Consider the following 22,639-nt stretch of genomic DNA (forward strand, 5'->3'; position numbering starts at 1 on the left):
GAAATACTTTGTTCCAATATTACTCTTCGTCTGACCTGTTCCTTACCCCCGCAGTGCTGCCCGTGACCCATCACGCATCATCAACAATCCGTCGAGCAAACGAGAGGCGCCGCACACCGAGCCACCCCATGACGGCCGCACGTCGCCACAGAAGCTCCTCCCAGCGTGAAGGGAAATCAGGAAGCCGCGCCACCGGACGCGACCCACCGGAGGGGGACCCCGAGCACCCCGACCCGACGCAGACAGCGGCACGGGCGACCCGCACACGGCCGACGCGCCGCCGAGGGACGAGAGAAGCGCCCCCGAAGGGCGGGACTGGGAGCGGCCGACCCGCACCAGAGCAGATGAGAGCGAGTCCGACACCGCACCGAAAGAGTTAAGTAAGAAATTTCAAAAATATTTACAAACCCTTTTACTGTTCAGTTTGCTTTTATTGTCAACTCTCAAACCATTTTAGGAGGTTAACACAAAAACTCCTACGTGAAAAATGTGCAATGTCTAGGTATTGTCTATCATTTTTGAGGCTCGCGGAAGTACGTTCGCCCCCGTTGCTCATTTACTGGGGTTATTGAGTTAAAAACGTTTCAATAACGAAACATAATGTGGGAGCTTATCTGTAACATTGTACAAAACAGAAGCTTCTTGTTTCCTTTCACTGGAGATATTTAGCTGCTGTAAACGGGGTACAACTAGAGCCACTCCAATAAATTCAAATTACATTTCTTTTTTTACACTTCCACGAAATGCTTAATTCTCTAAAGGCTAGCTCATTGAATGACTACTAATATACGAGAGTAAATATATTTACAAGCATTTATTATAGATATATATATGTTGGATAAATAAGTAAGAATTAACTTTTCTGAAAAGTCCTTATCCGGACTTACGTACATCTCGAGATAGTAAAACCCCGACTCCTCTTTTCATTAACCTTAATTAGCAGCTACAGAGAGTTACGGTTGTCACTATAAATATTTGGTTCACACAGTTTCGAACAGTTTATACCGGCTGTGGGTATGAAACTTAGGGCTGTTATTTCACATTCTCTCAGAAAACATTACACGCATTGTTACACGTATTGACTTTCGTTGTCATAAATTATGCATACTGGCTGGTACAGCGCGCCATAGTACAGTTAGAGATCTGATGGCGATAACAATTTGTGTCCTTTCACTTGACGTGCAACTCAGTAGCGTATCGCCATTATGTTGAACTGTTCATCCCAGATATGCATATACAGTGAGTAAAACCATGTTAAGAATGACGTATGTGTTCACGTGATTGGTTCCCGCGCTGCCAGTTCTGACTCTCGTTGTTGCTATAAAGAACAAAGCAAGTAAAGATCAATATTCATGTTCAAACTGGCTGGAAATAAAGTCAGCTACTTATAAGGTCCTTACAAACAGCTTCTCTTCACACTGAGGTGTAGGAATGTTTTCCAGCAACTCGCTTAATTTGGCAAAGCCGATCCAATACCGAAGAGGTAAAACCAGATTTATTACATAAACAGGTGATACGAACGCTGCAGATACTCGTACACCTCTTATATGGCAGTATTAATAATTTATTGCAAGTAGGGAAGCTCCAAGCCTACTTTTTATTGTCTAAACCGACTTTTTTACACCATTAACTGCTCAATCAGGGCCGTAACCACACCTTTGTCATAGACAAGGCAAGATCTTGCTATATAGCTAGGGGGTTCTGGGAGCACGCCCTCCAGAAAATTATGAAATCTAGAAGCTCTGAAACTCTTTCAGAGACATTTTTGATGACTTATTTTTGGGAAAGCTCAATCGTGTTCAACTGGGGATTATATTCCCAACAAAACATATTTTGTTTTTAATCTTGGACAAAAATATAGACGAGGCAAGTACCTCGTCTTGCCTCTTGCTAGTTACGGCCTTGTCAATTTTGGGTTTGTTCACTTTATAATTAATTATTTAAACATCAGTTCTTTCATATGCTTTAAACTTTCCAAGTTATCTACTTTACACAGACATATTTGATGCACACTGATCGCCCTTACCTGTAGTTGAAGCAGGAGCGCGGCATTTACTCCTTGGCTGAAACTCCTTCAACTTTCCCGGTGTACGCTGCAGGATGAGGTCAAAAGCTTGGGAGGGCTCGCTGACTTGTTTTTCTGCAATAAAACAAACAATTATAAGACCATCAGTCTTTTAGCCATAGAAGCTATGATCGCATTTCCTCAAAGCTACTCAACATTTAGGAGAACTCAGTGATCACTAGTAATGGTATATGGAGACATTGCCGTGATCTATAATCAGATTCTCCCAACAAGGATTGTAAGAAATTAAAGTAGAAAAATAAAGAGAATTTGTGCGTCAACCTTAGTGCGTCAGCAGCATTTTCACTAACTTTGATCAAAAGAGTACTCAGAAACATTTCTACCAACTGCACGACTTTTGGTGCATGTGCTAACTTTATTATTTTAAAACCATTTGAAAAAATAATCACGAAGTACTTACGATTTCCGATGATGGCAAATTTGACCGTTATACAGCCTTTGACGTTACTGTCCTTCGTGCGAATGTAAAACAAACGCCAATCTGGGATATTCAGTGCAGCAGAAACCGTTTTTGCGAAGTTCATCCTACAAAAAAGAACACAAAGAAAACAGTGAGTAAACGTTTCTGATTTACGACTCATATAAGTCGCAATCTATCCATGCAGTGATTAATATCTCCATGCCCCCATATGCTGCTTTGATAAACACTTCATCCTGGCCTCATTTGGCCGAAAAGGGGGATGCCGAATTTAACGTTAACCTTTGATTAGCTTACTGCACTTTACTGTCGCTTTTTTGTGAAGAAACCTTAGATAAGTGACAAAAGCACTGGCCCTGTGGACCTCAAGATAAAAACAGACAAATTATATTAATTGATTGATTGATTGATTGATTGACTGGTTGATTGATTGGTTGATAGATTGATTGAGTGACTGTTTGAAAGATTGATTGGTTGATTGAATGATTGATTGATTGATTGATTGATTGATTGATTGATTGATTTATTGAATAATTGACCATGTAAACATTATCATTCAACTATCAGCTGCCAACTTACCGGGAGAATCCAGCTCCTTCAACATATTGCAGTGTTTTCTCTACATATAATGAAGCCACTGGTTTGATGGTTGCACAGGCAAGACGGGCCCCACCAGCGTTCTCCGCATGCACTACAATTCCGCGGCCAACAACTAGAAAAAAAAAACATTGAAACCAACAAATTACTTCCAGTCATTTTAAACTTTAATTTACGCAAAGATAAGCCACAAAATAGAAACAAGTTTGTATGAAAACTATTTATAACTTTGTTATAAATACTGCAAAAAGACACATTTAGAAAAACGATAACAGCTCTGCCGATTTCTGATGATCGTTTGCACTTTAAAATTTGCACGATGTTACAAAAATCTGCCGTCACGAAACAGATAATCCAGCCTTGTGTTTGGATCATTTTTTTCACGTGGTTCAAATCTTGCTTCCTGATTGGTTACTTTTAATATCAACAATTTTTACTGCTATCAAATTGTTAAACACTTATGACGCCTCTTACCTGACATCTCTCCAAATAAGGGAAGATCAGGATCTGTGTAGAATTCTTTTCCTGATCCAACGCTTAACATGGCATGCTTGCCAGACAGATCACCGACTTCACACCTCAACATGTTACTAGAGAAGCACGTGGACTTGTAAGTTCCCTGACAAAAGTATAAAGAAAAGTGAGTGATTATTGGTTATATCAAGCTGTATGAGTTCACTTAACTGCCAACGCAAACACCTAGACACATGGTTGCTTCTTTCGACAATCAAACGAAAACTGCTCTGTTTAGACTACTTAGTAAATTCATACACAAGTTTTGTCTTGACAATGGCTCTACAATTTATACATAGACTTATGATACTTACAGCTAAGTCGACGTGATAAGGGTTGTAATGTCCTCCTAGACTCTTACATCTCGCACCCATCTCAGCGTAAGTGTCATTCCCTTCAGGGTTCACATGCACGTGCCAGTTGTGGTCCACGCTCTGAAAACAGACACAAGTCAATCAAACAATTAACATTCCCTAACAGAAGCGACATAGTCTTTTGATGTCATCTTGCATTTGCACCTACTCCGTATAGTAAGGTAAAGGTAAAGTCTGTGTTCGGGGCAAGTGGCCCATACAGCCGGGGTTTTTCCCGTTTTCCGCGGGGTTTTTTCTCCCCCCCCCGTGGGGCCCCCCCCCCCCCGGGATACCCCCCCCCCGAAATCCCCCCACCCCTTTTAACCCGGGGGGGGGAAAGGAGAGAGAAAAGAAAATTAACAAAAAAAAAACACCCCCCCCCCCCCCCGCCCGCCCCCCCGTACTTGCACTTTTTTAGCTTTAGTACTTCAGTATCGAACTTTAAGTAGAAGATTCGCATTTTATGGTGAATGGGGAAACATTAAAGTTGTAGTCGGGAAATGCAGTCAGCGATCAGTACGTACGGTATCGAAGCTCGGGATGACAATGTATTATAAGCTTTGGGGCGAGTATCGAGTATCGTGAAAGCCAGATCTGCTCTCACAACGGGCCATTTCTTACAGATACACTTGAAGCGCAAACTCCGTGTAGCTTCAGTATAAAGGTATTATTACTAGTGATTATTGCTTAAACAGTGAATGTTTCATATAAAAAGCAGTATACATGCAATGTTTAAGAACTTGACCAGAGAAACAGCCTGTATGCAGCTACGCATTGGTCAAAAAAGTGATGAGCTTCTTGCAAAGGAAACATTTCGGGATATATCAACTGAACGTTTTTTTGTATTAGACTCTACCTTTATGCTGGAGTTAGAAGAATATGCAAGATCAACATAAATGGAGGTTTCCTCTGACGTCATGAACTTATCATGGGACTTGTACTGAACCTGAAGGTACAAAAAGTCAATAAGTAAAAACGCTTTAGTGTCTTAACGGGGTTGACTTACAACTGTCAGTTGACACATTGGGCCCAAAATATTTTAACTGTCTGCCAGCCCCAGCTGAGAAATGATACAAAAATTTTAATCGTGAGTATACACCTCATGACCTCAACACTTATACTGACTACTGCTAAATGGCCCAACTTAGTTAACTAGTTGTAAAAGAATTAAACTGACAGCAGCAATAAATAAGCCAAATGACTGACATTAAATTCTCCCAGTCCATATTCTCTTTCAACGTTACCCATTAGCCATTGTTCTAATTTCGTTGCAACTTTGTTAGAAAGTCAGATTTAGGATTCGTCTTTCTCCAACAGAAGGAGTACCACGGAAGCAAAACCTTTGCATCTTTCAAGTTTCTAAACGTATTTTTGTGTCTGTTATTCGTACTGATGAAATTGACTTACCAAAAGCATATAGCCCTTCAAAGTCGGTCCTGTGAAAGTTATCTTGGTTTTCATAACAAACATGTTGTCTCCGTCCGCCACCTGATGAACATCTGCACACACCCATCTCCCGCTTCCCATCATCTTCATTTTGTGAATGACAATAGATCGACCCTGGATGCTGTTTTTACCAAATAACGGAAGATTGTAGTCATAGTGTTTCCCTCTGTAGCTGGAGAGGTTGAGAAAGGTTCCATACTTCCCGCTAAGGTCTCCGATTTCGTATTCATCATTGGTTCCTACGAAGGGAGGTTTGTAAGAGGAAAATCAGTTCATGTTGGGCTTGGGCATATAATGCAGAGTGTGAAAGTAGCAGATATATTCGGTCATTTGTTCATACAATTAATGCAAAGTCATACACCTGTTTTAATTTGTGAATACAATGAAGTTAGTTGTAAGCATTTTTGGAGCTATTTAAAGAAAAAATCAGAAAAAAAGAAACTGAAGACTAGGATTGTAAACGTTTATACTGACGTTTTACAGGAAGTAGTCTTTAACGTGTCTTCGCTCTAACTACGTTAGCAAAAAGAAAAATAACTGAGCTAGGTATTCATTGAGAGTTGAATTTCCAGATAACCTGTCATTCTATGCCCTTTCCAAGTGGCAAAATACCAAATTTGTTAGTATATTTAAATGTAATTAAGAGTAACATTAAGAAAGCAATAAAATTCCTCGACAACATACCGCTTCCTGGAGCAGGGCTGGATTTAACATCAACTCCAAAAGGATTCCAGTGCCCTCCTAGGTTGCCTCCTGCACACGATTCACTTCCGGTGTAATGCATCTGCCACGGCATGGGATAGTTGTGGACATGATATCCTTGGGACTCCTTCTTCAAACCAGTGACGTCTATTTCTGTTATGGAGGGATCGAAGGGAGATCTCTGAGTAATCTTGAAATATCCACTCACACCATCATGGACACTCGGCTTGAATGAAGATTTGAGAATCTTTGGTTTCACTTCCATGATCTTTGCGCAGGCAAATGGTGTCTGTGGATCGCTGCTCGAGAACAAGACTATTGACTTGCCGATAACACTGTTAGCGCCAGACAGCGGTAGGTTGGTGTCAGTAAAGGCTGCTTTTGTTTTAGATTGGCTCATCGTCGCCATAGAAACGGTGATATTCCCATGTTTGGAAGTCAAGTCGCCGATGGAACAATTGTCCTGTCGTTTCTGGCTACAGTTTTGCCCCTCAGTGTTATCAGGGTTGAAAATTTCGCCGAGATTGTCGCAAGCAGCAGAGGCTTGAATCTGCCATTGAAATTGTTTCTGTGATTCGGCATCGTTGGAGAAGAAAAGATTAGCGAAGACGGTGGTGTCCGAGCTCTCGTCAACCTGTCTCAAGTAAACGGAACCTGCCACTGGAGCCTTGAAATAGGCTACAGCTGTCAGCATGGGCTGGGTAGGAGTAATCAGTGCGCATGCTTTGGTTGTGTTACCACTGTACAGCACCAGTGTCCTCCCCATGATGCTATACGGACCTTTAATTGGAATCATCAAGTTCGGGCTTGTATAATTTTGCTGTGTTGTGTTGGCGTCCAGGCTTCCAAACAATCCGGTCAAGTCTCCAATGGCGCATGCTTCGAATCTTGTTTCATTTGATAGACGGCAAGTGCTGTTGTAGTCTTCAGATTTCATAGCCATCATAGGGTCAAAAAGTGCTCCTACTGCGCTTGCGCTGCAGCTCATAGCCGCATTACCATTGTACATCATGGGTAGTTGATGGATACTCCACGTCAGCGCCTCGTTGATGCCTGTCAAGTTGACCATGATGCTTTTGGGACCGTTTCCGTGAGGTTCGGAGAAAATGACGTCGCCCTTTATTCCACTCATGCTGAAAGTAGCTCGTAGCTGATGACTGGTGGCCAATGAAGACCCGACGATACATCCTGCAATGTATAAAGTAAAATAAAAATGCTAAAAATGTTATAGAATACAGTCTGAAGTTAAGGGAAATACAAAGAGTTCTAACAAGGGTTCGGTAATATCAGCCCACTTTGTCCATGAACACATCATAAGGTCATCAGCTGGCGGGCTTATCTACCTGCTAATCAGGCGTCAACTAACCTCAGTTGAATGTCAGTTATATTGGGTCAGAAAAACAAGACGCAATACCAGCTAACATTGGAAGGATCTCGGAGCTCGTTTTTGTAAAACATTCCTTTTTGTGTCAAAAACACGGAAAACTTGTTGCAATATGAAAAAAATGTGGGTTTTCCTTAAGAGTATAGAAAACTGAAATTACCAGTCTAATTTTAAAACTACCCTTTATGTATTGATTGTTCACAGTAGAACAAACAATTGCTTCAAAGTTTATTTCGGTTAAAATGCATGACCAAGTGTTGTGTTTGGCAATTAAAAACCACAAGAGGCTCCGTGGTTTCTTGTTTTATCTTAAAGTACCGCAAAAATTCTATTATTGTAGCCCGAAGGCAAAATTCGTTCTGATAAGCCCTCCTCGGCCTTGACCTTTCGCCTTTCAGCCTTTCGCCCTAAAATTAGCTCACTAATAGTTCTTTGCAGTTCTATACAAATATGAGCCTGGGGCTAAGTGTTTTAGAATTTTGCAGCATTTCATCATTTTAGTGCACGCAATCGAAGTTTCAAACTTTGGTTGCTTAAAAAATACTTTCATTCTTACAATTCGTTTAGCTACAATACGGCAAAATGAACTTGTCCAGTGTAATTGCGATGTGGTGTAGTTTTGATAAATCGGCTGGTAACATATTAAACGTGACGTTTTGTAAGGAATAAGATATCGCTGTATGGCCAGTCTATAAGAACATTCATATTGGTTCTCTTATCAACTCAGTCTGCCAAGAAGCTCGTTTAGTTACGGTAAAGTAAAGTTCAAGTCAGAGAATTGTTTTTTGTACCACCGTAATTGCAACGTAGTCGCGCACTGTCGCTCAGGGCTTGCGTGCAGTTCCAGATAATTAATCAGTTAATGACTCGTTAATCCCGTTAATAACGGAATCGCTTGATGCGCGCATATTTATATGGTGGTTTAGAATAAAACCTCTATCAATTGTGGATCAACAACCCCATAATGCCGAGTCGAATTTGGTTACTCATAGGATAGCGTTGAACCAAGAGAAAAAACAATAATTCTAAAAAGACGAGAAAAGTTTAAAGAGCAATAAAGAGGTTGATGACGTGGGCTGATCGTAGGCATAGGTTGCTGTTGTTGTTTGTCGTCAGCATGACTTGAGATAGATACGCGAAAAGAAACGCAAAGAATTGCATTGGATTGCAAGAAGGAACAGAATATAATTTTAAGCCAAACCGTGTGCTTGAAATCCATTTGAATCCTTCTTAATCGATTCTTAATCTTAGCTATTAACGCTCCGTAAAAAGTAATTACTTCTCACCGCTAATTTTTCTACTTGACTTATCTATTTTGTTCTAGTTTAATTTCTTTCCCTCGGAAGGGTGTTGCAAAATGGCTTTCAAAGACAGTATGCGTGCTACAAGCCCACGGACGGCAGAAGGGGCCAAGCCGGATAGAACGACAGTGAAAAAATGAAAACCTTAACACAAAACGAAGCAAAATGAAGGAAAAGGTCAAAAGGACAAGGGGTATTGCGGTGAAGCCAGTATTCACTCCTTAAGTTGAATATGGTCAATTACGTGGCATCAGCTAAGACTTCCTTTCGAACATGTTGCATCATAGTCAAAGCACTTCAAGCAATACCAATCAAGAGGCACCTAGTAGTTGTCCTGGGCAGCCTTCTGCCAATGGACATATACTTCCTTGTCCTATGCAGATTTTTCGAGAACTTTGCGCAGTCATTATCCTTCTGTGTAAATTGTCTTTTCATCGGCCCCACACTGACAACTCTAGTATCTAGCAAATTCTGCTAAACAAGTTAATTACTATCTACTTGGCTTATATCAGTAGTGAACAAATCGAGTTTACCTTCGGTTTAATTTGGCCTTGTGATGTTTCGATCAGGATGAAACCTTTCTCCACAGTTTGAATGGATTGGGTTGGAAATATTTCTTCAGAACGTTGATTTTCGTCGCTTTAGGAGAACCATTAGTTTGTAAAAGGGTTCAAGTGTTATGTCTATTTGAGCGTACGTCGTGGCCGCGGTTGGGACACTTGAGAGGAATTCGAAGTCTTTTCTTAGGAACACAGTACTTTTACAAATTTAAAGGCATTAGAAAATATGAGGGACACTTTATTTACTTTTATATGAAAGTGAAAGTCAAACTGTTGTATTATACAAAGTTAATCAATATTTCACGTTTCAAGTTGTATTGCACGATATTGATCTGGCTGGAAATCTAAGTAAAGCGTTGTGTGTAATTCTGAGTTGTTTTGGTTCTTCGCAGCCCAAATATTACTTACTTCTCAAAAGAGGACGCTTTCAAATTGGCGCAAATCTATTCCTTGCTTGGAAAAATTAAGTTCTTCAACGGTGACTGATCACCTAAGTTTAAACGACTCAAGCAGTCTCTGCACAAAATGTAAGTTAGAAGACCGACAAAAACAGATATTGTCATTGAATCTGTACATGTGGTAATTGTTTGTCGTGGTATAAGAGAGCGAAGATGAACGTGTATTTGTTTCTTTCATGATGGAGTCACTGACGAGTTGATCGCGACGTTTTCTTGTTGTAAATGTTTTTCGACAAAAACAGACAATTTAGTAAACGGTTTGAGGTTCATGCCGTTTCTATACATTCACTATGTTCCGCCGGAACTATTTTACGTGAATCTATTCTTTGGACGAACTCGTAAATCAATGTGAAACTACCGTGAACTGAGTTAGTAGCTCTAAGTTCAAGGATCAAAAGCGTTTTAGGTAGCACTCTGCAGCGAGACTCTCACTTCGTGACGAAGACGAACTAATTTCTGTCTTGTGTGTAACAGGAAAATGTACCATAGCTCCGACGTTTCCTACACGAGAGCAGTTTGAGGCTTGAGGCTAAAATCTACAATAATCTACTCACTCAGATACTCACCTGTGCAAACAAAGACCGTAAAATACAGTGCGATAGGTGCTGAAGACATGATATGGGGAACTTTGATACACCTTACGTAGCCTTCTGTGTTGATAGAGCAGGTTGGCCTCTCTCGGTAACTCGAACGTCGAACTGGCTTTGATGAGGAGAGTGTTAGACTTATATATGTCATTTACAAAGAGGAACTAACTCAAAGGTAATTTATTATCTAAAGTGGTCATTCTGTTGGTTCGTAGCTATTCGCTTATAAAAAGGCACAATTGTTAAACAAGGGAATTGGAGGCGTTAATCACGTCACAGAATGGCGCGTCAGTCATGCCGGAATTTTCCCGCCAATGAGAACAAATGAACAAAAATAAAGCAATCAGAACCGTTTCTTATTAGTTCCGTTATGATAAAAAGACACGCAATCTCGAAACTGAAAATATCTGACAAAGTGCGATGCTTTGATTTATTGCTATTACGCAAACGATGGACGGTTATATTAAGATAGGCAAAAAAGAAAACAAAAGACTAAAGAAATCTTAATGTTACACGAAGTCTAATTCAGCCCTTTCCATGTTTTAGCAGGTATTTATTCCTAACGTTTACGTACTTTTGACGATAGTTAATTTACGTAGGCGTGTAGTGATTCTGACGAGTCTCGTTCTTCTCCCAAGAAGAGCTATAGAAAATGTTGGAAAAGCACTAAGGGGAATTTTTATACAGATCACTATTGGGAGTTGTTGATGATGTCTACTTTGAAAGAGTACATTCATGCACAGACAACGATCTATATTTTCAAACAATCCTTCTTTCTTTGGGGCCCTTGCCTCAGTTGAAATGAATTTGGTACAACGGCCTTACGACGTCAGTTCGTAGTAAATATAATGAAAGTTTAAAGCTGTGAGCCGCTCTGAAAAAGCAAAGTAACTAATTTTTTTGCCACTCTAAGTCTAAGTGTAAGATTACATCCTTTTCCATTTAGTTCTTCGTGGTTAACCTTTCAAATTTGTTGTGACGTCAGTTAAAGAACCCATGGTCAAAGTTCGCTCATCGAGAGCGTCATCATATACAGATATATGCAACCGTTTTAGAACATTCGACTAAATGAATGCCTAATTGTATATGAATATTGCTCCTGCGGTTTTGTGTGATATCTTATAAACTAGCCTTGATGATGTATCTGATCATAGCTTGTAGACGAGGCAGGGCATGTTGTGGCGTAACACCCTTGTACTTAAATATACCGACAGCAAATGGGCTTAGCAGAAAATCAGGTCGATGTTCTCGAGCGATATCAGAGAAGTTTTTTATTGAGAAGAGAAACTTCAAGAAAGAAATTCAGTCATAAATGAAATATAACCAGCTTTAAAAGGGAAATACGAAGGTCCAAATCAACAGAATCGGCTTGTTTGATATTGCATGATCGGGATTGACGATCCGTGATATTTTAATTTATGGTAGTTTGCATGACAATTCACTCGTAAATGGACTAAGATCATTTTGCGATGTTTCCTTTGAAAAACCGGCGAGCGGCCATCTAATGATGTCTGGATGTGGAGGTGTAAATATCTGTTGTCAATAGTAATTCATGATTTTGAGTCATTTGTCTTTTTTAGTGAAGCAATTGGCCTTATATTATGTCAGATTTGATTACTTGTTAAAGTTGCGACAGGATTCATTTAAATTAAACTTTTAGACCCTTTATCAGTTGTCAGTTGACATTTTGGCCCAGTATTGGCTCGACTAGCAAACCAAGGGAAGTTTTCGTTTGGTGTGTTCTGTTATTCAAGTTTGTTTCAGTAAACAAAGTACTTCAAAGTGTAGACATCGGGTTTTTTTGTATCTCTCTAATACTGACCACATCCGGCCTCAGTGGTGTCACAAAGATATTCAGTGCTTTTAAAATCGTTTCGAAAGGGTTTACAGTCATCTCAGTACTGAGAATTTTAAACAGACTAAAAAAATTCTTGCCTTTCTATTTAATGATATCCTTAGTTTTGACCTTTATGAAGAAAAGCATCCTTGACACAAAGTTGACTCAAAAAAGAACCAGGTGCAATATTCACGATTTGTGGTCTGCAATCTTAAAATTCCTAGGAATATCTTTAGTATTGAAATTATGCAACTTTTTTCCATTATTTTTATACTCGACCATGTGGAAAGCTGGAACAAGAAAGGTGTATTAATTTTCACAATGTTCCTCTCTTATATATAAAGTGAGATGTGCCAACCCAACCATACCTATCAAATGCACTCGTGTTCAATGGTTTATCTCCTAGCTTTACCATTAGTTCTCAGCCTTACTAGCTAGCTAGTCTTACGTGGCCGCTCTTTTGCTAAGCCACGCACACATATGATCAAACCTTTAAATAAGCCCCCCCCTCATAAAAAAAAATGAAAATTTAAATATAACCACAGCAAAATTGAAGAGTCGGATGTACGGCGATCAAACAGCCACTTGTTAGTCAAGTACACCAGCGTCCTTGCCTCAATATCGACGTGTTTCATCAAGATTGATTGCATCAAGACACATTTTGCAGAAAGATACTACAAAAGAAAATAGCAAATCGTCGATTTTAACAGTCTTGGTTCCTAAAATTGTTCAGAAAAGGTTTAACCGGCAAACGTTCTCCGAAATACGGCTCGGCAGATATTTTGCTTGAAAAGAGCGTTATGAAGCTTCAATAATTTTTAGGGGAATATTGCGTTGGTTTTCCTTCTGTGTTATAAAATTCCGCCTTCGGCCTCAGAGTGTTTCGAACCTGTTCGAAACTTGATGCAACTTCGGCGCGAAATTGCAGGAGTGAACCTGAGCGAACGTTAGAAAGTGATGCAACTTTAGCACGACAAAAATTGCATTGAGTTGCGCGACAAAAATCGCCTGTTTTAACGGGCCTTTACGAAACCTTAATTAAGTTGTTTATTTTAGTCTATCAAAGTTGTTCACCTCACCCCTGTCCTGTATTGAGCAAGACTTAGGTCTAGTTATAGCAGTATATGATAAACATAGCATAGTCGTCAAAAGATCACGAAGAATTGAAGATACAATATTAGCTCATACTGACGTAATTTTGTAATTGGGGTTATTAGGAGATTAATGAGAAAAAAGCTGGCTCTGCAGTCAATGAAAAAAACGAATTATATTTTAGCTTATTTTTAAGTCATTTAAAACAGTTCGACAAACTTCAGTTATTTTTGATTTTCTTAATTGTTTGATCGAGTAGTTTATTTTGACGGCAAATTTAGATATACTATTTATAAGTGTAAGTGCACATTGCAATACTGGCTAATAAAACTTAATGTTGTCTTAAAATTGTGTTTTCTTTGTCAAGATTATCTTTTCCCCAGAATACTTTGCCTTAAAGGAACCATCGGTTATTAATAATTAAGATCCGCTGCGAAAGATTCAGTTGATCTCGAATTGACGTCGCGGTCATAGTGTGTGTGGGTGTGGGGGGGGGGGAAGTTCCTTTCCCAGGGGGGCGGGGGTTATTCAGTACCTGACTCTGAAACGGCCTGAAAAGGTGAGGACGAATTGGTTTACTTTGATACAACGGCCGGGGCGCAAAGGCAAAATGATACATACACACAGAGTTAACCAATATTTGACGTTTCAAGTTGTCATGATTGCATGATATTGCCCTGGGTGGAAATCTATGAATTTAGTCTTGTACGTAGCTGTCCGTGACAGCTCTTAGGTTGGCCATGGGTCTTTGTAGGTTCATTTGTTCTTACTTTGATCGGTTTAAAGAATCGTCCACTGAACAAATGTCTCCTATTATTTACAAGCGTGCACTTTTAAATTGAATCACATTAATGTTTTTTATTGTCGCATGCTTGAAAGGTCTTGAAAGAATTGAGCTCTTCAACGCTGACGTACTGATCAATTATGCAGTTGCCTCGTACAAAAAGTAATTTGAAAGACAAACCCAGAGAACATTGATTTTTCGGGCTGGGGGTTCATTCTCAGTTTTTTTTGATGTTCTTTCTGTTCTCTTGATATTTTAATGAAAATAAAGATTGTTGATGTTGTCGTCTTCAAGTAGCCTTTATTCAAATTGATGAACCTCTGTCCTTTACACCTATTGATGAATGTTCCGTTCCGTTCAGTTTGGTTGGGGTAACTGTCGTGCAGTTAGTAGGACCTGCGGCTATTTAGGTATTGTGATCATTTTGCAGCGAAAAGAAAACAAACTCAGCTCATTTCTGTCTAAGCCTGTGCAACAGCAAAGAAAGAGGTACTTTACCTTCAACGTTTTTCTAAACAAGAAAGCAGTTTGCGTTATAACAATCTATACTTTAACACTCACCTGTGTAAAGAAGGACGGCGAAAGTTAGCGCGATTGTTGCTGAAGACATGGTATCGGAAAGTTAAATGCACCTCAGGTAAATTTCGATTCTGTGCTGGCAAAGCAGGATCACCTTTTGGCACCTCAAACGTTGAACTGGCTTTGATTCAGGACTGAGCAACACTTATAAGCCTCTCGCAAAGTGGAACTTGGAACCATTATCTTGAGAGCTCAATCTCTTAGTTTATTGCTATTCGCTGATAACAAGGAATAATTATTTAAGACAAAGGAGGACGTCAATAACGTCATAAGTCATACAGCGCGCATTTCAATGACGGAATTTTGCGCAACCGAAAACAACACTGAATCATGACTACGTCGCTCAGTAGGAGTTCCGTGATAACGAAAAAGACAAACATCCCACTCATTTGAAACAACATCGTTATATATACTGTCTTCCTACGATAAGGCTAAGAGAGGCAAGAAGAGAAACACCAGGAAGTCTGAGTGTAATTAAACGGTTTTATAGTTAAATGAAAAAATTTTTTTTTTTTTTTTTTTTTTTTTTTTTTTTTTTCCCCGCTTTTTTTTTTTGGTCTTTAAAGCTTGGTTAATCCCATCTTAATTCGATCTCCCTGACTTATAATTAAGGTTGTCCCTGCTGCATGAAAGATGTCCCCGCTTCGTGTCCATGCTCAAAAATCAGTAAATGTGTATTAAAAGAACTTTTGGTCTAAACGGCTTCCTTGCCATTAACTTTCGAATGTATTGAAATTTTTACAGCACTTCGTCACGGTAACCTGCCGTGCTGCTCAGTTGTAATGTAAATGAAATTAATTAATAATACCAAGTAATTCGTTTTAGGTCACGATAACCTTAGACTTTGCACAGTCTGATTAAAGCATGCGTAAAAGTGTGTTAGGTCTAGAACGAACATTTGCAGTCATGCAGTTTTCTGTTTGCTAAGCGGCATAGGTGAAATTCACCTTCGGTTTAGCTACTACGTACTGATCTCATGGTCCAGTGACTCGCACTTTTGACGCAGTCACCTAGTAGTTAGGACCGCCGAATAACGGCTACACCGGATGCCGATACCGGATGAAATCCTTTTTTCTCAGTGACTAAGCGAAATCAATCCCGGCCACAAACAGGAACGGATTAGAAGAAAAATATGCACTCTGTGTCACGGTGAATCATGTGGTAAGATGGTAAGGTGCTGCGTATATGTACAAGTTGATATTGCGCTTAATTGTTGATAAAAGTGATTGTAAATGTTAATAAGAAAAATCCGGCTGCCTGGCTGTAACTAACCACCTAAGAAAATGAGGATTAAAGTTTTATCGGCATCATTACGACTGTTAAATGTAATTCTTCAGGACTTATATCAATCTCTCTCAGTCTAGAAGTAAATTAGATATGTCGGAGGGGGTGCCACGCAAATAACAAACAACTGAACGTTTTTTTTTTTGTGAATAAATCAGTAGGCTGTCGTGATCTATGACTGTTGAACTAAGGTGTTTTCTAAACGTTAAGTGCTAGTTGTGCAAGTCGAGGGCGAAAACGTGTTGCTAAAGTTTGCCGCATACCCCCAAGTTAGTTTCAAGGATTTAGTTCAGTAACGTACAATGAGTTTACAAATTACGTAAGCTCAGAGCATAACTTTGACAAGTCGATATTGCTGTTCAAAGGGTAGACACACTATACAGTTTTTTAAGCAGTCTTTTGCTTCGGTAATGTAAAACTTTTAGAAGTAGCATTTCACATGCAGCTCGACATTCCGACATTCATCATAAAAGAACAAGTTTACTGAAACAGATCCATTGCACTAGATCCAGTGTGATGCACTGTTGATTTACTTCTGATACTAGATATAAATTTTAAGGGTCGAGAACAAATTATTAAAAGCAAATCTTTGATTAAAAAGTCGTCGAACTTGGAAAGATGTAGACTGATAGTTGTGTAGAGTTTTTTTATTTCTATTCTCGTGGTAAAAAGGTATTATTTTTGTGTTGTTTAACGTTCTATCCTGACTAAGTTCAGTGCTTGATTAGTCTTGCGTAATTCTCTTTGTCGTCGTCGGTGACGTACATTTTCAATCAAAAAATCAAAGTTCAATCAAAGTTCAGTTTCAGTCGTATGTGTAGTCAGGCAAATTTTCATAATGCTCAGCTATAAATAACACCAATTTGTTCTCTCCGCGGGACCCTCTGATTTCCTACAAGAAATTAAAGTTAATGCTGTTTTGTTGGTGTTGTTGTTGTTGTTTCAATGCGCTTTTAACTGCCGTTTACACTTATTACGACGGGACAGTAGTCTTGGAACGACGCTAGTAATATTTTTCACCTCCTTCAGGCGCACAAAACAATTTTTATCGGCTCTTTTTGTAGTCGGTTACACCGACCGCATCCGGTCTCTGTGGTGAGCATGAGTTGGTTCACAAAGTTGTTCAGTAATTTCGAAATGTTGCGAAATTCCGTTTTCTTTACGTAATGCCCTTGTTAAAACTTTAGAAAGTCGTTAAACGGCCCGACAGTATGATCATAAACAGGTATATACAACAAATGATTCAGTTGTTACAAAAGTTTAAGCTATTACGAAATCTATAAGGACGCCATGTTTCTTAAAATGGATGCACTATATTCTTCATCGAATAAATTGCTATGCAGCGGATAAATGTTAACAAAACATACTACGCTATCCGCTGAATAGTGATTTATCCGGTAGATAGTGTCATCCATCCTTTGAACGACTGGGCCCGGGGGGGGGGGGTACTCCTTGAAATTTTTGGTGGGGGTGTGCCGCCCGCATCTTCAAATCCAGACCCAATTTCAGACCAAAAAATGTCATTTTCCACATCCGTTTTCAGACCTGGACTCTAAAATCCATACCCGTTTTCAGACCTGACCTTGAAGTGAACGCTGAACGGAAGTCAACGTAACAAGGATGAATAGGTAAAATTTAGCTGAAATGATATATTTTATCTATTTCTCTTTGTCTCTCACCAGTTACTCGCTCCGGTTGCTGGGAAGAAAAAATAAGTTTATAAGCTTTCGTGAACGTTCCCCAGGTAACCATACCCAATTTCAGACCAAAATTTTCAAAATCTATACCCGTTTTCAGACCAAAACGGCTCAAAAACCATTACCTTTGGGGCGGCACATACCTATATACCTTATATAGGGGAGTACCCCCCCCCCCCCGGGCGACTGGGGCCAGTATTATGCGGCAGTTTTTGTTGTTTTTCATACGTGACTGTGTGGATAACTTACGTGAAGGAAGAGCTGATAGTTCCAAACCGGGAATGTACCTCTACAACTCGATATTTGACGTTCAGGAAGAGAAAAGATTTGCAACTGACGATTACTGAGTAAAAAACCAACTCAAAGCCTGATGACGGATATTACTGAAAACAGGTTAGTTCCTGTGCCTGCTAATCCATTTAATCGGCACGCGAACACTGACAAATTCTTCAACTCATTTAACCTTAAATTATATGACTTCATGTTAACTTTATTACACACTTCACTTATATGTCTATTACTCAGTTTTGCTCAAACCTTCAAACAACGTTTTATTGTACCTTTATGCTAAAAAAACACTTATATGGGAGAATACGAATAAATTTTGCGGCAACAGTTGTGGTTATTACAACCGTTATTCGGATAAGCATCATCGATTGTATGTATTAGTAAAAACTTCCGCAGCCGGTGACTCAGCAGAGACTTGGGAAATTGAAAACAACAATTTTTGTCGGCGAGTGCATAATTTTACAATGAGATAGTCATACACGAAGCAAATATTCGATATTGGAAATTCATTTGAGGCCACAAGATCGCTCAGTATACCGGTAGGTATACTGGAGAATAACACACTCGTTTCACAGGTTATTGGTAAATACTGTTAAAGTTTTATCAGTGTGTGAGTGTAAGACAACTACGGTCAGATCGATGAGAGATGAAATACAACATAGTGTTTTGGACTGTCGAAGTTTTAATTTATGCAATAAACAGTTAATATGAAGCTATAGCTTTACAGATAATGCAAGGAAAAGATAATTTTATGTTTTAGCCTTAGTCTTCCAAGGCCAGTGGTAAAACTGCTTTTTGTTAAAATCGTTTGAACAGTCTAATTCATAAGCAAACTGTAGTATATATTAATAAAATATCCCGCACAACGTCTTCTGTTGTTGTCTTCTTTGTTTACAAAGATATACTTCATTTCTGTTAAAGCCGGCATACTTTGCGCTGTAGACTTAATAGAAGAATCCGGTAGATTGACACGAAGTTATTTCTCCATTCTTTTAAAATTAAACTTATAAACAAATGAAATCAAAAGTTAGTGAATAACTCTTGAAAATATAATTTTGTTCATAGTCAGTTTTGCTGATCTCCTGTGATAATAATACATACTAGTTATGCAACGCTTTCGAGTGGTATACTATGGAATATCCCACTTGTCACTTGTATTTTCTCGGTATACACACGAGCCTTTATATCCCACGAGTCACTTGTATTTTCTCGGTATACACACGAGCCTTTAGGCGAGTGTGTATACGAAGAAAATACAAGTGACAAGTGGGATATTCCATAGTATACCACGAGAAAGTGTTGTGTAACTATTTTATACCATGCCATAGAAAATACGCTTACTAAATTTCATCGAGAATAAGATCGTAGCGCACGATGGGAAGGTTGGGTTGAATACCGTCGAATATACAACGGCTTTCCTGTATTCTGATTGGCTGTATTTTCTATGGCATGGTATAAATCAGTATATACGACTCCATAAGATTATGAGATTGTTTAGTAATAAATTATTGTACTTGTGTTGATCACCTTTTCAAAAGCCATGCGTAGATATGTATTAGCAACTTAGTAGCTGTACTGGGGTGTTACTAAACTGCGGATTTGCGGACCGCGGAACCTCCGGAACCTGCGGAACCTGCGGAACCTCCTGTTTTATGCTAATAAAAATAAATAAAAATATATATATAAACTAAAAAATCTCTAACACTACTGGCAAATTCGTTTACGAGTATAAAGAAGGATTTGTTAAAAAACTAGAAATAATTGGCGCAATTTACCGCGGAATATGCACGATCAACTGGACCGAGTCACGTGATATCAAGTCACATGACGCCGTTGCAAATTTCCCTTTCGTAAACGGTCGTTGCCATTCGAAACGGTCGATGCCATTTATACTTTGGACCAAATCGCATGAAAGGATCTTTCAAACTTCTTGAGAGTATCAGATGTTTGTTTAGAAATGTCAAGCGATTCCAAAAATTATTTTGGTTTTCTAGTTCACGAAATATCCGAGCTTTGGTATACCATAAGATCGCTATGTTCTCGATGTAAAAAATTGTGCTCAGCCCGGGAGTAAGAAATATTGAAACAGAAAACTGAGGAAAACTTCACGCAAACGATGAATGAATGAATATCTCCATTTACTTTAGTAACCTAATAAGAATATTCTATGCCTGTTTAGAAATGCCAAGCGATTCTTAAAATTATTTTGGTTTCGAAGTGGACGAATTCTTCGAGCTTGTGCATACTATTAATCGCTACGTTCTCGACATTCGGTATGCACAAGCTCGAAGAATTCGTCCACTTCGAAACCAAAATAATTTTAAGAATCGCTTGGCATTTCTAAACAGGCATAGAATATTCTCATTAGGTTACTAAAGTAAATGGAGATATTCATTCATTCATTCGTTTGCGTGAGGTTTTCTGCAGTTTTCTGTTTCAATATTTCTCACTTCCGGGCTGAGCCCAATTTTTTACAAGTGTCGTCAACATAGCGATCTTATGGTATACCGAAGCTCGGATATTTCGTGAACTAGAAAACCAAAATAATTTTTGGAATCGCTTGACATTTCTAAACAAACATCTGATACTCTCAAGAAGTTTGAAAGATCCTTTCATGCGATTTGGTCCAAAGTATAAATGGCATCGACCGTTTCGAATGGCAACGACCGTTTACGAAAGGGAAATTTGCAACGGCGTCATGTGACTTGATATCACGTGACTCGGTCCAGTTGATCGCGCATATTCCGCGGTAAATTGCGCCAATTATTTCTAGTTTTTTAACAAATTCTTCTTTATACTCGTAAACGAATTTGCCAGTAGTGTTAGAGATTTTTTAGTTTATTTATATATTTTTTTCGTTTTCGTTATTTTATTTTTATTAGCATAAAACAGGAGGTTCCGCAGGTTCCGCAAGTTCCGCAGGATCCGGCGGTTCCGCGGTCCGCAAATCCGCAGTTTAGTAACACCCGCTGTACTGCACTAATTGGCATACAGTGGTGAAAGATTCAATATTAAAAGGCAACTTGAATGCGTAGTTTCTTTCTATTTGTTTGTTTGTTTTTTGTTGTAAATTTTCTTTGGCATTAGTACAGTTTCAGTAGTGTTTCGAAATCCTGTGAACAACGGTACCAACGCTAAAGGACGATGTTGAAAGACCTTAAAACACAGCATAATATTGACGCGGTGAATGTAATGTAAATACGTGTAAAAAGCTTTAGGGCTAGTTTTTTAGAGTAAACGGTATCCCAAGAAGACTTCTTTTTTTCGCATTGGGAAAGAAGTTAGAAGATGTGAACATAATTTAATGCGAAACGAGTCAATAACCCGCTTTTGGCGGGAACTGATTTTCCAAACTGAAGATAGAAAGTATAGGGCGGCATCTTCAGTCTTGTTATTAGTCCGTGGTACTGTTATTATAAGTGCTTGCAGTGTAGCTCGCAACTGATTTAGTAACGAAACATGGTAGCCTATCCGATAATTCAGTCCCAAAGAACGTTTAGCAATGAAACGTATGAATAACTACTCGTAGTAATTGTTTAGATGGTGCATATTTTTGTCCTTCAAGCAGCTGACTCCCGGTACTGTTTTCAACCCTCAGTTTATTTTTGAGTAATAAATCAAGCATTTTCCAAGTGCTAATGTGATATGAAATCGATTGGAACACTGCAATAGAAGGAACTGAAAACAAGTTTAAACTTAATTTATGTTTTCATTGGCAATTCCCGGCTCGTGTCTTTAGTGTCGTGGGCGGTATTTCTACATTATGTGAAATGTGTTTGATATTGCCTTCGGAGACGAAATAATTTGTCGTTTGGGAAACGGTGACGTGCCTTTCTTGAATTTATGTCCTTCTTTTATGTGTCGCTAATGCTCTTTGCGTCATGATTCGAGTGAAAAATGCGCAATTGGTTATTAAATGGCTGTAAGTTCCATGTATGTTTTTCTGGAAACCTATCATGATATTCGTCATTATCGAACTTTGCACCTTATATGTAACTATCGCTACAAATAACACTCGACCAGCAAAGGAAGACGTTTTTGATCTTTTCTTTTATTATCTTCTAAAATGGCCTAGTTACCCCCCGCAGAACAATGCGTATGTACTGTGTAGTAGCATTGATTGTCAGAAAAGTCACAAGAAAATTTTAAACATAATTTAACCGGAGAATACGTCAAAACTTTAAACACAATAAAATCATTGCAAAGTGGGTTTTAGCCTGTGAGTCGGTCGAGTCCCTTCTCGTCTCGCTTCGCTCGCCGATCAAATCGGGAGCCTGCTCGCAGGCTAAGTGGGTTTATAATTTAAAAAAAGACTCCTAGAAGAAACAAATTCCTTTACAAAAATGTTATTTACATTTTAAACAAGTACTCGAAAGTGCATGGTTCAATCAGTACATTCAATCTGACCACTTCCCGCCTCTGCGTTGTGGCCTACAGTTTCGAAAAGGAACAAATTCCTCTACAAAATGTTTTTAATAGCACTTGGCTTCCTCGGTGCATTGAGTGCTTCAGTTATGTTTAATACTGACCACTTTCCGCCTCTGCGGCAAATAGATTACAAGAAGGAACAAATTTCTCTTCGCCGACCATTAGCCTGTGTACTGCCGGAGATAAGATAATGACCGAGTTAGAGGTTGAGTTGAGTTTGAGTTGAGTTTGAGTTGAGTTTGAGT

At 39.0% G+C, this 22,639-nt stretch overlaps 1 protein-coding gene across 2 annotated transcripts; it reads right to left on the reverse strand.

Moving 5' to 3' along the window:
• Positions 1–413: 413 nt before the first annotated feature.
• Positions 414–14,900, reverse strand: LOC144643511 (uncharacterized). 2 transcript variants are annotated; one of them, XM_078502789.1, is made up of 10 exons: positions 14,680–14,900; positions 6,098–7,303; positions 5,375–5,652; positions 4,824–4,913; positions 3,929–4,048; positions 3,576–3,720; positions 3,084–3,216; positions 2,487–2,611; positions 2,027–2,140; positions 414–1,318 (listed from the first exon to the last, which is right to left on the reverse strand). In XM_078502789.1, the coding sequence occupies exons 1-10, from the start codon at positions 14,726–14,728 to the stop codon at positions 1,218–1,220; spliced, it is 2,361 nt and encodes a 786-aa protein (XP_078358915.1). In that variant the 5' UTR covers positions 14,729–14,900; the 3' UTR covers positions 414–1,217. The 2 variants fall into 2 exon arrangements, with proteins under 2 accessions (XP_078358915.1, XP_078358914.1); XM_078502788.1 differs by lacking the exon at positions 14,680–14,900 and adding an exon at positions 10,385–10,504.
• Positions 14,901–22,639: the final 7,739 nt, after the last annotated feature.

Source organism: Oculina patagonica, chromosome 2 (genome assembly GCF_052425735.1).
Source record: "Oculina patagonica isolate OP01 chromosome 2, crgOcupat, whole genome shotgun sequence".
NCBI lineage: Eukaryota > Metazoa > Cnidaria > Anthozoa > Scleractinia > Oculinidae > Oculina > Oculina patagonica.

Excerpts from the sequence above, each read along its gene's own strand:
- LOC144643511 (XM_078502789.1), bottom strand. The coding sequence starts at position 14,728 with ATGTCTTCAGCAACAATCGCGCTAACTTTCGCCGTCCTTCTTTACACA. Across the intron at positions 7,304-14,679 it reads CGCCGTCCTTCTTTACACAG|GATGTATCGTCGGGTCTTCA; the intron begins GTGAGTGTTAAA and ends TATACATTGCAG. Across the intron at positions 3,217-3,575 it reads CTTATTTGGAGAGATGTCAG|TTGTTGGCCGCGGAATTGTA; the intron begins GTAAGAGGCGTC and ends TTTTTTTTCTAG.